Raw genomic sequence first — 15,642 nt, 5'->3', positions numbered from 1 at the left:
CTAATACCCCTGAGACTGTAGCCCTACAAACACAGAAGGACACCGTTTCCCCTACAGCAAGCATAAGTACAGGCACTTGAGAGAGGTGCCCACTTATGCTGATTTCCCAATAAATGGATGAACATTTCTTCCATCATGTTGTCATCTCACTACTCCCTTATTTGTGCGCATATACATGAAATGGGCCCACTTTTCCCCATTTTGTTGATTTGAAGGTCTCTTGTCCTCGGTTGTTCATGGGTTGACATCTCACTTGTCTGTCATTCCCAATTAAAGCTCTCCTTTTACTAGGTCAGCCAGCCTTTTGGTTCTTCAGAGCATTCCTTGGTCTTCACAGTGCCCCACAGTTGAGAAAGTACATCCTACTTAAGGCATTTCCTATGAAAGAAGTCTCTGCATTCAGCCATTCCACAACATACACGTTTCTTGGGGAAATAACTACCACTTCCCCCACAAAGAAAGAAAATCAATCTTGAAGGGACCTCCCTCTCTGAAAAAAAAAGTATTTGGAGCACTCCCTTCAAATTTTGACAATAGCCAAGTTGTTATTGATTTCACTTCGTTCCGATTGATTCCATCTCTACCGCAACTCCATAGTTTCCTAGAACCTGACCTTTGACTTCAGAAACCTGAAGCTTTAAGTTTTATCATTAAATGGATTCTTATACATGTTTGAAAAATAAGTTCAAGAAATCTGGTTACCTAAGCAGCTAGAGAAAACTAATATATAAAATAAGCAAAAGCTACAGATTTTATTTGATACACTCCGCTTTTGGGATGCTCATCCTTCTGCCCACAAAGTACCTCAAAATAAATATTCTGATGTAATATTTCCAAAACCATCCCAGAGATCTATAATTGTACTACTTATTTTCAGAGATGAGTTATGCAGCCTTGTTGATTTTCAAGAAAATTTGGACTCAAATAATTTGCAAAAATAGGGCTGAGATGCATTTGCAAGTCTTTTCTTTTAATATTAGAAGAGACCAAGGATTTGAAACATTCAGTAGTCGTAAGTCTAACTAAAAATTTATTATTCAGATAATTTAACAACACAAAAGTTTGTATCTTGAAATGAACAGGCCAAAGCTGTATAGTGACTAAAGAACCAACCTACAGGTGCAACTAAACTGTTGCTTACAACCAAGAAAACCCCTAATTCTTTATTTCAGGGACTATTCATTTGACTCCCTTATTTCAGGACTCTCCATCATTACATTTGCCCCTCAGTGGTATTGCACCTGCACACCAAGATCCATTCTTGCAAATGCCAAGCCAATTCATTTCTTTTTCTAGGATTGCCTTTCATAAATCAGGAATCATTGGAATCACACACATAATAAAAGGTATGGGGGGGAGGGAAATCCCTGAGCAAGCAATTTGCCAGCCAAAGATTTAATATTAGTTGAGTTGAACAGCCAATCCCAATTTAGAGATAGTATACCCTTAAGATGCTCAGCCCTGAGTACAATAGTATCCAACCTGAGCCAGTCACAAACCTGCCACTACCAATTATTCCTGTACAAACAGCCTGACTGCTACATGCCTTTTAAAAGAAATCACTTGGCAAAAATGTTATGATTTACAACATTTAAGGCCTTATTTAGGCCCATAAATAGTACAAGTAATTTTTAAAAAACCTTCCTCTGCTGCAGAAAGAAAAAGACGTCATTATGAACTTTAGCAATGTCAGCAATAGCATTGTGTGCTGAATAGGAGCCTGACTGGAGAATGTTCTAAGAAAACCAGGTTGATTTAATCATTCCACGCCAGGTGTTGAATTTTTTCAGCACAATATACACAGTGGGTAACTGACACAATAAAATCTCCAGTTTCTAGGAGTTCAATGCATTTCAGGTTGGTTTTGTGTCAAAGGGATGCATTTATAGAAGCTGTATTGGCTAGAAATAGTGAAGTCAGAATAGTATTCTGAGCCCACTGGAAATTTCTAAATGGATTTCTTTATAATTGAACAACACTTCATTGCAATGGGATAGCCACGAAGCTTCATTTAGTAGTATAACTTTCCCCCCTTCTATAGTATGCTCCTAAAGACAATATTTTAACCTCTGTGTGTGTTTTAAGAACACTAATTGGATAGAGTTGTTTGGCTGGAAATTGTTAGGCATAATATGGAGCCCTCTAGCTCCTACCAGTACCAATTTTCACTGTGCCAAGCACCAGGAAAACCACTCAGTCTCCAAGCTGCACACTTATATTTTGAGCCCACAGTAATAACCACCCATAGGAAAGATGCAAAGGGACAGAGAAGCAAAACAATTTGGTTTTGTTTAGATGAGCCACCAGAGTCAGAAACTAAGCCAAAACTGTACTTCATGGCCTACATCTCTTCTCCTAGAGCAGTGGGAAGTAATTCCCTAAGGACTACCATTGCCTGCATTTCTTAGTTGAAGTGATAAAAATTCCTAAGCCTGATTAGTGATAGGTTTCTTCCTCCCTCCTTCCCTTTTCTCCAAAAGGTAGTGCACATAATGCCAGATCTATCTTGTGCAAAATTGCCACTGTAGCTCTGTCAGGTTATAGAGGAGAGAAAAAAAAATTGACAAAACAAAAAAGCTGATTAAATAACAATCACTCATAGACTTAAAGAAGTGTTCAACTAGAACTTGAGGATGCAGATCACCAATGCTTTAAAGAGGCATATGAACCACAGCATGTACTATGAAGTACCCACCTTTCAAAGAACAAAGATTAAAAGAGAATTAAAAACTAAAACACATTTTTAGCCTGTGGAAGCAGCAGTTATGGTTACACCTATCCCCACACATGGAACAAGTCACAAGCATGTTGTTGGGGTTTTAGTTTAGTCTGTTTTTTTTTCCTGTTAAAGGAATTTTCTCCCATATGCATGTTGCTAGGGGACAAATAGCTGTACTTAAGAAAGACAAAAGGGGAGTGGGGCGGACCTGGCTACTCCTTTGTCTACACCTGGGTGTGGGGTCAGTTCGCTCTGAGCGTCCGGAGAGAGAAGCTGCAGAGAAAGGAGCTGCTGCTTCTTTCTTTTTGGCCGTTCTTTCTTTCTGCTGGAAGCAACGCCAGGACCCCAAAAGCCGCTTTCCCTGCCCTGCTGGAGACCGGGCTGTGGCTGCCCTGCCCCGCTGCTGCTTTGAGCTTCCGCTACGCTGTAGCCCTGCTCGCCCTGCCTGCCTGGGCCTCCGTGGGGTTCTCCCATCTGGATACATCTCGTCTGCCACCCGGGATTTGCGTCCGTCTCTGCCGTTCCAGCCTGCTGTTCCCGAGAGTCCAGGATCGGCTGCCCAGGGGTTTGTGAAGCTCCTTTGTCCCATCCCTTCCCGGGATCCCAGGGCACCGGTGCCGCGTGTTTCCCGAGCTCGCTCCGGAGTGCCCCCTGCAGCCGCGGGGGAACCATCGCACCTGCCCTGCTCACCGGGAGCCGCCAGCGCCCCTGCCGGCTGCGAGCGGAACTGCACCCGAGGGGAAAGGGCCCGACAGCCGAGAAGGCTGGGACTGGGTTTGTGATTGCTGTTACTGCCATAGTTGTTGTTGTTTTGTTTGACTGGTTATATACACATATATATATATAGAGTAAAGAACTGTTATTCCTATTTCCCACATCTTTGCCTAAAGGCCCTTGATTTCAAAATATAATAACTTGGAGGGAAAAGGGGTTATATCTGCCACTTCAAGGGGGGGCCTCTGCCTTCCTTAGCAGACACCTGTCTTTCAAAACCGAGACAGATCTTGGCGCCCAACGTGAGGCCTGAGGGCATTAAGAGATAGAGGTGAAAAAGGAATAACAGTTCCTCGATAACTTTATTTTGTGTGCTGGATATTGGAACCTTGTTAGGCAGCACTATGTGGTCTAGTTTACCCTGGTTTGGGTGGCATGTAGCCGTGGCTATATTCTTCCCCTTTGCAGCTCCTTACTTGAATATGGGTCCTCTGACTAAGGCTACCATTGCTGTTATCCAGCTTGCGTTATGGGTCGAGAAGGTGAGGAATTCATGGGTTTTTAACTTCCTCCGGAATGTGGGCACATGGATAAACAGCTATCACACACTGAGCACATGTTTTTGGGGTTATGTTAACAATGGTACTTTCTGTGAGGAAATGACACCAGGGGAAGTTTTCTCCCAACCCCTCAACCAGTTCTTTGGGCCCACCCCATCAATTTTCGAAGGGTTTAAATTCCCTCTGAATACTAACCATCTGCTGCTGATAGGCTTACTCTATTTAGCATTCAAGGATAAGTTGAGATTGGCTTGGATATCTACCCGGACACCAGCCCCAGAGACTAGAGATCCTGCCCCAGAACCTGACATGGCCCCAGAGAGTAGAGTTCCTACCCCAGAGCCTGATCCTGCCCCAGAGCCTGACATGGCCCCAGAGAGTAGAGTTCCTACCCCAGAACCTGACACGGCCCCAGACACTAGAGATCCTACCCCAGAGCCAGAGCCTGCCACAGCCCCAGACACTAGAGATCCCGCCCCACAGACTGATACTGCCCAACAGTCCACCTCAGAAATGGACTACCCAAACTGGGTGGGGGTACTGGCAAAAGGGATGCAGGAGATGTGCCAAGAGATGGGTCAGGTGCGCCAGGGGATATGCCAGGAGATGGGCCAGGTGCGCAAGGAGATGTGCCAGGAGATGGGCCAGGTGCGCCAGGAGATATGCCAATTGCTAAGGGAATACACCTCCTCAGCTAGTGAAAAACCCTCTCCCTGCCCCAAAGAGGGTGAGTCCAATGGTGCAGCAGTGGAACCCACGGATGTTACAACCGTCCAGGCTTCAGCTGAACCACAAGGACAACCACAGCCAGCAGCAGTCGCCCCTGTGCAAAGGAGGAAGTATAAGACCAAATCAGTACGACCAGTTAATGATGATGGGCAACCAGGGCCCTCACAACCAGCAGGAGAGCCAGAGCCAGAAGTCATCACTGAGTCCCTGTCGCACGACAGTCTCCGTGCTATGCGAAACGACATTGTGCGAAGGGGGCGTGAGCCTTATACCACCTGGCTGCTTCGGGTTTGGGACCTTATGGGCACAAGTGTGCAACTGGATAGTGGTGAGGCAAGGTATCTGGGATCGTTGACCCAGGACCCAGGTGTGGACCAGATATTTGTGAGGGAGCCAGGGCCTCTCTCTCTCTGGGAGCGGCTCTTAATGAGTGTGAGAGAAAGGTTCATTCACAAAGAAAGAATGCAGGAGTATCATCATAGAATGCAGTGGAAGACACTCGAGCAAGGGATCCAACAGCTAAGAGAGGTGGCAATATTAGAGGTACTCTTTGGGAAGGATGGACAGCATGATAATGACCCCGATAAGGTCAGGTGCACAGGACAGATGATGTGGAACCTGGCAAGGCTAGGGCCATCGCAATACACCACCTTCATTGCAACGATTGATGCTGACAATACCCGAGAAACAGTGGGCTCTGTTGCCAACAGGCTCAGGCATTATGACAGCATGATCAATGGCCCGCTGAAAGCTCATGTCTCTGCTGTGGTCCAGGACCTCAAAGAGGAGATGAAGGAGATGAGGAAGGAAATGAGGGAGGAGATGAGGGAGGAGATGAGGGAGGAGATGAGGAGGGTCAGTGTGGCACCAGTGCGAGTCACAGGCCCCCAAGTCAGAGCCCATCGTCCCCCTGCTAGAGAGAGAGGGTACACCCCACGAGCTGAGCTGTGGTTTTTCCTGTGTGAGCATGGGGAAGACATGAGAAGGTGGGATGGGAAACCCACCTCTGCCCTGGCAGCGCGGGTGCGTGAACTCAAGGAGGGAGGCACTAACCGAGGGGGTTCCGCTAAGGTGAAGGTAGCCTCAGCCTCCCGTGACCGAGCTGCCAGGTATTACAGAAAGGAGGATGATATGTCGGATCCCCTTGAAGGTACCTCGAGCATGTACACCCAGGGAAAGAATGATAACCAGGGCTAGAGGGGCCCTGCCTCTAGCCAGGAAGAGGCACGGGAGAACCGAGTTTTCTGGACGGTGTGGATCCGATGGCCTGGCACGTCAGAGCCACAAAAATACGATGCATTGGTTGATACTGGGGCACAGTGTACTTTAATGCCATCGGGACATGTGGGGGCAGAACCTGTATCCATCGCTGGGGTGACTGGGGGATCACAGCAGTTGACCCTTTTGGAAGCTGAGGTGAGCCTGACTGGGAAGGAGTGGCAAAAGCATCCGATTGTGACCGGCCCAGAGGCCCCGTGTATTCTGGGCATAGACTTCCTCCGGAATGGCTACTACAAAGACCCAAAAGGACTCAGATGGGCATTTGGGATTGCTGCTGTGGAGGCAGAGGGCATTAGGCAATTGAACACCCTGCCTGGACTATCTGAGAATCCTTCTGCAGTTGGGCTCCTGAAAGTGGAAGAGCAACGAGTGCCAATTGCCACCTCGACAGTGCACCGCCGGCAGTATCGGACAAATCGAGATGCTGTGATCCCCATCCACAAGATGATCCGCGAGCTGGAGAGTCAAGGGGTGGTCAGCAAGACCCACTCACCCTTCAACAGCCCCATCTGGCCTGTGCGCAAGTCTGACGGGGAATGGAGATTGACTGTGGACTATCGTGCCCTGAATGAAGTGACTCCACCGTTGAGCGCTGCCGTGCCAGACATGTTGGAACTCCAGTACGAGCTGGAGTCCAAAGCAGCGAAGTGGTACGCCACTATTGACATTGCCAATGCATTCTTCTCCATTCCTCTGGCAGCAGAGTGCAGGCCTCAGTTTGCCTTCACCTGGAGGGGCGTGCAGTACACCTGGAACCGACTGCCCCAGGGGTGGAAGCACAGTCCCACCATCTGTCATGGACTGATCCAGACTGCACTAGAAAAGGGTGAGGCTCCAGAACATCTGCAGTACATTGATGACATCATTGTGTGGGGGAACACCGCAACCGAAGTGTTTGAGAAAGGAGAGAGAATAATTCAAATTCTCCTGCAAGCTGGTTTTGCCATCAAGAAGAGCAAGGTCAAGGGACCTGCCCGAGAGATCCAGTTCCTGGGAGTAAAGTGGCAAGATGGACGACGTCAGATTCCCATTGAGGTCATCAATAAGATCACAGCAATGTCTCCGCCGACCAACAAGAAGGAAACACAAGCTTTCCTAGGTGCTATAGGTTTCTGGAGGATGCACATTCCCGAGTACAGCCAGATCGTGAGTCCTCTCTACCTGGTTACCCGCAAGAAGAATGATTTCCACTGGGGCCCTGAACAGCAGCAAGCCTTCACTCAGATCAAACAGGAAATTGCTCACGCCGTAGCCCTTGGCCCAGTCAGGACAGGACCAGAGGTGAAGAACGTGCTCTACTCTGCAGCCGGGAACAATGGTCTGTCCTGGAGCCTCTGGCAGAAGGTGCCTGGTGAGACTCGGGGCCGACCACTGGGATTCTGGAGCCGAAGCTACAGAGGATCTGAAGCCAACTACACTCCCACAGAGAAGGAAATCCTGGCAGCTTATGAAGGAGTCCAGGCTGCCTCAGAAGTAATCGGCACAGAGGCACAACTCCTCCTGGCACCCCGACTACCGGTGCTGGGGTGGATGTTCAAAGGAAAGGTTCCCTCCACGCATCACGCCACCGACGCTACTTGGAGCAAATGGATTGCCCTCATCACGCAGCGCGCCCGAATTGGAAACCCAAGTCGCCCTGGGATCTTGGAAATAATTACGAACTGGCCGGAAGGTGAGACTTTTGGGTTATCTTCTGAAGAAGAAGAGGAGCAGGTGACACGTGCCGAAGAAGCCCCACCATATAACGAGCTACCAGAGAGTGAAAGACAATACGCCCTCTTCACTGATGGTTCCTGCCGAATTGTAGGCGCTAGCCGGAAATGGAAAGCCGCTGTATGGAGCCCCACACGACAAGTTGCACAGGCTACTGAAGGAGAAGGTGGATCGAGCCAATTTGCTGAGCTCAAAGCTGTCCAATTAGCTCTGGACATAGCTGAAAGAGAGAAGTGGCCAAAGCTCTACCTCTACACTGATTCATGGATGGTAGCCAATGCTCTGTGGGGTTGGCTGGAAAGGTGGAATAAGGCAAACTGGCAGCGCAGAGGAAAACCAATCTGGGCTGCTGAAGAGTGGAAAGACATTGCCACTCGGGTAGAGAAGCTATCCGTGAAGGTCCGTCATGTAGATGCTCACATCCCCAAGAGCCGGGCTAATGAAGAACATCATAACAACAAACAGGTAGATCAGGCTGCGAAAATAGAGGTGTCCCAGATAGACTTGGATTGGCAACATAAAGGAGAATTGTTCCTAGCTCGATGGGCCCATGATGCCTCAGGTCATCAGGGCAGAGATGCCACCTATAAGTGGGCACGAGACCGAGGGGTGGATCTAACCATGGACAGTATCTCCCAGGTTATCCATGATTGTGAGACATGCGCTGTGATCAAGCAGGCCAAGCAGGTGAAGCCTCTGTGGTATGGTGGGCGATGGTCCAAATACAAGTATGGGGAGGCCTGGCAGATTGATTACATCACACTGCCTCAAACCCACCAAGGCAAGCGCTATGTGCTCACAATGGTAGAAGCCACCACTGGATGGCTGGAGACCTATCCTGTGCCTCACGCTACTGCCCGGAACACCATCCTGGGCCTGGAAAAGCAAGTCCTTTGGAGGCACGGCACCCCTGAGAGAATCGAGTCTGACAATGGGACTCATTTCAAGAACAGCCTTATAAACACCTGGGCTAGAGAACATGGCATAGAGTGGGTGTACCACATCCCTTACCATGCACCAGCAGCTGGGAAGGTTGAGCGGTGTAATGGACTGCTTAAAACCACCTTGAAGGCACTGGGTGGGGGGACTTTCAAAAACTGGGAGATGCATTTAGCAAGAGCCACCTGGTTAGTTAACACTCGAGGTTCCACCAGCCGAGCAGGCCCTGCCCAATCTGAACCCCTACAAACAACAGACGGGGATAAGGTTCCAGTGGTGCACATGAGAGGTATGCTTGGAAAAACTGTTTGGGTAAAGTCTGCCTTGAGCAAAGACAAACCCATCCGTGGGACCAGGTTGCACCTGGTGGGTGATGCAAAAGGATGGAGAGACCCGATGCTTACCTCAAGGGGACCTTGTTTTAGGGTGAACTACCCATGGCTCTGTACTTGTATCAGTATCAGCATGTATATTTGTATATAATTTGGGTAATGCATAGATTTATATGGTTAAAAAGTTAAGTTTCATGTAACATGTTAGTATGGGAAAAAATTCGGGGTGGATAATGTTGGGGTTTTAGTTTAGTCTGTTTTTTTTTCCTGTTAAAGGAATTTTCTCCCATATGCATGTTGCTAGGGGACAAATAGCTGTACTTAAGAAAGACAAAAGGGGAGTGGGGCGGACCTGGCTACTCCTTTGTCTACACCTGGGTGTGGGGTCAGTTCGCTCTGAGCGTCCGGAGAGAGAAGCTGCAGAGAAAGGAGCTGCTGCTTCTTTCTTTTTGGCCGTTCTTTCTTTCTGCTGGAAGCAACGCCGGGACCCCAAAAGCCGCTTTCCCTGCCCTGCTGGAGACCGGGCTGTGGCTGCCCTGCCCCGCTGCTGCTTTGAGCTTCCGCTACGCTGTAGCCCTGCTCGCCCTGCCTGCCTGGGCCTCCGTGGGGTTCTCCCATCTGGATACATCTCGTCTGCCACCCGGGATTTGCGTCCGTCTCTGCCGTTCCAGCCTGCTGTTCCTGAGAGTCCGGGATCGGCTGCCCAGGGGTTTGTGAAGCCTTTGTCCCATCCCTTCCCGGGATCCCAGGGCACCGGTGCCGCGTGTTTCCCGAGCTCGCTCCGGAGCGCCCCCTGCAGCCGCGGGGGAACCATCGCACCTGCCCTGCTCACCGGGAGTCGCCAGCGCCCCTGCCGGCTGCGAGCGGAACTGCACCCGAGGGGAAAGGGCCCGACAGCCGAGAAGGCTGGGACTGGGTTTGTGATTGCTGTTACTGCCATAGTTGTTGTTGTTTTGTTTGACTGGTTATATACACATATATATATAGAGAGTAAAGAACTGTTATTCCTATTTCCCACATCTTTGCCTAAAGGCCCTTGATTTCAAAATATAATAACTTGGAGGGAAAAGGGGTTATATCTGCCACTTCAAGGGGGGGCCTCTGCCTTCCTTAGCAGACACCTGTCTTTCAAAACCGAGACACATGTGCACCTGCTTGTGTGCCTGACCACACCGAGGCACACAGCTGTGCAGGCACGAGGTGTCACAGTTTAACCACAGGGGAGAGGACACACCTCCACTCAGCACACCTGTCCAAGATCTCCCAGTAAGCCACAAAGAGATTTGTCTTCTTTCCAAGACAGTGAGGATCAGCATGTCTGAGGTCAATATAGCATAAAACTCAAACTAATAAGGGCTAATGAGCTAAAAGCATGTTACTATGGTCTGCTTCTAGGCAGAAATAAATTTCTAGGTTTTGCTTGTTCATCCAAAAAGCAGATTGTTCCCAAGTGAAATGCAAGCAAGATCAAAATCCAGATACAACAAATTGTCTATCTGATCTTTATTCCATCATAAAACTGCAAGTTGTCAAATGTTAACATTTCATGGAAACACTTTCTTTTGACAGAACACAGACAGAGGCAGGCTGGAAACCTGCTGTTTTGTAGCTGTTTATTTACCTGTCTCCTCAGCAATGAGGAGCTGGATGCAAAGACCTGCAGGTTTCAGAACCACCTGAGCTCCCAACTGCCTGACTCCAGCCTGTGACTCCCAGGACAGCTTCAAATTCACCAGGGAACCCGGGGAGCCCATGAAGCTGCTGAATAAAACTGCTATAATCGTTTTAGTTTCACTAGCAAACCCCACTGATTAACAGCAGCGAAACTGTCAAACCCTGTCAGCTTCACACAGCAGCAGTCAGAGATCCTGGGGAGCACACCAGTTTCATAAGCAAAACATTGTGGTATTTTAATAGCATGTTCTGGGGAGGGGGACAATTTCTTATGCCAGTTTAGAATTGTCACTGTTTTGGATGAAAATTCGTGAATAAAAATTTGGTCTCAAAGCCAGCTCTGCCAGAATCGAGTGAATTGCTCCTATCTGGAGCAATACCTCATGATTTCTGGCAAACTACAGTGCTGTTTTCCTGTAGGTTACTAGTCTGAATCAAGACATGAGGATAGGATTATAGCACACTCCTTTCTCTGTCCTTCCTACCACAAAAGAGGAACTAGAAATGAGATATAATTTACATCCATATTCAGAAGTTTGCCAATATAAACATTTCAACCAGAGAGGCAGCCTAAGTCAGTAAATTATCTGCTAAAATCTAAAAAGCATTCACTCATCAAACAGATAATCCGGTCCCTGTGCTGGATGAGCTGAGGGGACCCAGCTGTAACTCATAAAAATCATTCCCATACACTGCTGGAGAATGCATGCTCTGTAACAGCAGGACATCATCTTACTGCACCTCTGCTCAACAGCTCATTTTATGCAGCTTTGATCTTGACTAGATTTTCCAATACAGACAGATATTACAGTTTTAAGGAAGGTCCCAAACCATAGTAATTTAGTAATCCAGATACACATGGGAGGAAAGTTTGCACCATTTTTATAACCTTAAGGTTTTTGCAGGGCAGAAAAAATGGACAGGACATTAGGAAACCATTATGAGGGAAAATAATTAAAATCTGATTTTTACAATAATTTTGTCTGTATATGAATAGCATTTTCTTTCAAGAAACAGAGGTTGATTTGAGACTGCTTTGAAGCAGTGTAGTACCATTGTATGTTGGCCTGTTCACTAGCGCTGTGGAAACCTGGCCAAAAAAGAGAAGACTAGTCCTATGGCCACGAAGACATGGCTAAGGGCTTGTTTTCCACAGGGCAGAGATTGCACTGGCGTGGTTAAAGGCCTGCAGTGCTCTTGAAATTAACTGGAGACAGAGACAGCAAGGTATGTTCCCTGCATCTGGAACAAATTACAATCTCAATGGCGTTAATCACGAATTGTAAACTACTCCATCTCACATCATATTTTTCCTCCTCTGCAAAGTAATCTCAAGTCCCTATCTCTCACTCTCCCAGCTTCCTCACAAACCCTACAAACCTACACGGGTTATACTTTTAGAGACCTCCAAGCTGGCCAGGGTCACATCTTAAGAAACTCTCCTGGCCTGACTTTTCTTTCTGAGACTGTCAAGTTTCAGTTATTGGAGATGTCAGCCTGAGACACCTCAGCATTAAATCTTTGCCAATTTTCTTTAAACCAATTTATGACATTATATGCAATTTGTCCACAGAAAGGTACAATAGTTATAGGCAATATGCATAAGGAGCTGCACATTTTGCCTGACAGAACTTGGAGGTGATGCCAACAAGCTGCTGCTTTCAAGGATATAAGCCACAGCTGAGCCTGTTTCAGAGCACTATACCCACCATGGCCCTGCAAAGTCCAGCAGCCATTGCCAGCCCCAGCTCTGTGATTACATGATTTCTATGCATTTTGACAACACGGAGCTTCTGCTAGCATTGTCAATACTGAGCACAGCACCGGCAACTTTTTTTTCCTAAATTAGCTGTAAACAAACTTAAATCTTTTGGGACGGCTAGCCTAGGAAGCCAGCTTAGGTGCTGCAAAGGTGAAGTTCTACCTTTCCACCTTCAAAATTTTTCCTCTACCAAAAAAAAAAAAAAAAAAAAAAAAAAAAAATCCTATTTCAGTGCAGTATCTCAGCAAGACAGCAAAAAAAAGCAGTTTCCAGAGAGATGATTTTTTCTTTGTTGTTGAATGAGCTATTATAAGTAACCCACAAAGATTTTTAACACCTTCAGTCATAACCCTTATTAGTATCCTTCCTTGACTAAAAGGTGAAAGAAGTCCTTAAGCCAACTGTCCTCAAGATTCAGGGCTGTGGGAGTTTATTGTCCTCTCCCTTCCCCTACGTCTTTTTGTCTCTCACCTTGAAAAAATAAAAATAACATGAATTATATCTGTTTGCTGCACTGAAAAGACTCACAATTTAATTTAAAAAGTGATCTCTATCTATGCCAAATAGCATCTTAGACCACATTTCAACACTAATATTTAGTAGGGTTTAACAAACACAAGCCCAAGATGAAGTGGTTAAAGGGGAAATGATAAATAACTTGAAACCTCATTTCACTCTGAGCCGCTTTTACCTACCCTTTCATGTCATGCATGGCACACTGACGGCTCCTTCAAAGAATAAGAGCATATTGCTACTCTTTTCCTTCAGCCTATTGCAAGATAAGCTATCACAAACAATTCTTATCACTGAAGCTTCTGGAAAAAAACCCAAGACCAAAACTCCTCACAAATAAAACAAGCTCAACTGGAAAAAACCAAAACAAAACCAGTAACCACTACACACACAAAAACAAACCAAAAATCAAAAAATGCAAATTTTTCCAAGCTTTATCTTTGGGGCTGGGGAGATGACTGAAAGGCTTAGTCCTTTTACAGAAAAATATAAAGAATATGCTTTTTAATTACAGGATGGCTTCATTCCAGCTTTCTCTGGAACATGGCCATTACCATGGGATCATGCCCATAATAAGGAACATTGCATATTGCAACAGATGCAAAATATAACAAATAACTATGTATAGACAAACTATATAAATATAACCACATCATATGTTGATAAGGCTTTATATGAATAGAACCTTAGCTTTGCTGGAGTCCCAGGCCATTTCATACTTGCAGACAAGGAGAGTTTCATAGCATGAACAGCTACCGAACACTAACAAAACTTGATCTACCAGGCTACATTCAAAGGGAATTATGGATTGTTGACAACCTTTACAGAAAAGTTTTCTTAGCCAAAAGGAAGTAACTAACAGACACATTCAGAGATACATAATTCTGCCCAAAACATTAGAAAATAGGTGGCTACTGGTAAGTTTCCACATCCATATTTAGGAACTAACTTTCTAACACCACTGTTAGAAAAATTAAATTCTCTGCAATACAGCTCAAATAAAAGCCTTTAGCGTTGTGACAACATTCCCCCAAACAAATATTGAAAGGTGCAGGTCTGGAATTAGTGGTCTAATTTTGGACTCATAGAATTAAGAGCAGAACAGTGACAATCATTGAATAACACTGCCAGCTGAAACTGCTTGACTTAGTGAGTCTTTCAATTAATACTGTAGCTTTTTTCACAGATAAAAAACTTTTTTAAAACAAATATACTAGTTCTGTCTCATAGATTGTACAAGCATCAGCAGTATTCCAAATAAAATAAATAAAAAAGTTATGCTCTGAATTTCTAGCAGAAACAAGCAATCACCAAAAGGTTCAAACTTACTGTTTTATTTTATTTTATTTTCCAAATACCATTTACTTCTGCTTGGATTGCAAAAACACTGAGAACAAACAAAACAAGATCAAAGACCGAGTCCACATTGCAGAAAATCTTGAAATAGCAACAGAAATCTCAGAAGTAAGAAAGAAAAGCCAAACAGTAGAAAGAAACAAGGACAGAACTTGGAACAAATCTACAAACGAGGCTTTTTGTGTATCAGCGCAAATATCTTACTTGTGTTTTCCCCCAGTAACATTAATCTAGCTCATGCTGAAATGAGCCTGGATTCAGAGCAGCTCACATCAGGTGCATCAAAAAATCCAGAGGAGGAGGAAGAAAAGGAAACTGTTTTGATGGCATTGTCATCAGGAGTCTTATAGTTATAAACATACCACTTTGTTCATTTTCATATCAGAAGTTAATTCAGTTGTTACCATTCAGGAGGAAACATTTTGAGATTAATTCCCTTCCCTTCTCCCTGCCCCTGTTTACTGGTGATCTCTGCAGGCCCACAGCACAAACAGACTTCTTTATAAAGTTTGTGGAGAATTAGAAAGGCAGCTCAATTACCGTCAGCAGGCAGGTTTCCAAAAGAGAGCCATAAACAAGACAGTGTGTCGAGGTATCCCGGCTGAGAGTGGCCAAACTCCACCTATGCCAGGCAGAGGGAGTTCCTACTCCCCAGACCTGGCTGGCAGGTCAGGCACTCCGACACTCCCCCACCTCTTTCAGGCAACAGCTTAAAGCAACCTGTTAGAATTTTAAATCAGGCCAATTAATTTCAACCTGGGGGAGAGTGCACTTGCATCAGCCACAGCCTGACCATTAGAAACAGGAGCTGGTGGAGACAGGAAGTAGGCTTGGGATCAATAAAATCTATCAATAGCCTTGTAAGTGTGGGGCAGATTTCTCAGTGATGGGACAAAGGGCCAAATTAGCTGTAATGCCTAAGTAAAGCCAAAGTAGCCACAGAGCTCAGAGAAAGGCCCTTTGTTGTTCAGTCAGTAAAATTAAGATACTTGTGACTCCAGCAAAGCAATTCAGGGTCTCTAGTGCCCAGTGCTGGAACATGCACATTGAGCCCAAGACCATTACAGGGTCCTGAGGATGAAGGATTTGTCTGCAGCACTTGTGAACACAAACATGCTTTGCAGTCCGAACACTCTTCAGACCCACAGCCCAGCATGAAAGAAGCCAGGCAGAACAAAAGAAGGTGGAAAACACACGGGTTTCATTTCAGCTATGATAAAAAGAATAGTGGTAGTGACTCACACAAGTCCTTTTCTCTTCGAGTGAATAGAGTAAAGAATAAGCAGCGGTTCAGCAGCTAGAGCCATGGGTCTGCTGATTAAAGCCAGGAGTTTTCGTCAGTGCCCTGAA

The 15,642-nt window shown here is 46.1% G+C and overlaps 1 protein-coding gene across 1 annotated transcript; it reads left to right on the top strand.

The window, feature by feature from the left end:
* The first annotated feature begins 3,645 nt into the window (after positions 1-3,645).
* LOC121671839 lies at positions 3,646-5,919 on the top strand. Its single transcript, XM_042044072.1, has 2 exons — positions 3,646-4,359; positions 4,399-5,919. Exons 1-2 carry the CDS (start codon positions 3,838-3,840, stop codon positions 5,917-5,919), a joined length of 2,043 nt encoding a protein of 680 aa, XP_041900006.1. The 5' UTR covers positions 3,646-3,837.
* Positions 5,920-15,642: the final 9,723 nt, after the last annotated feature.

Source organism: Corvus kubaryi, unplaced genomic scaffold, assembly GCF_017639235.1.
Source record: "Corvus kubaryi isolate FWS band 111438036 unplaced genomic scaffold, C.kubaryi_AGA036_p1.0 37398, whole genome shotgun sequence".
NCBI lineage: Eukaryota > Metazoa > Chordata > Aves > Passeriformes > Corvidae > Corvus > Corvus kubaryi.
This window is presented reverse-complemented; position numbering and strand designations above follow the sequence as displayed.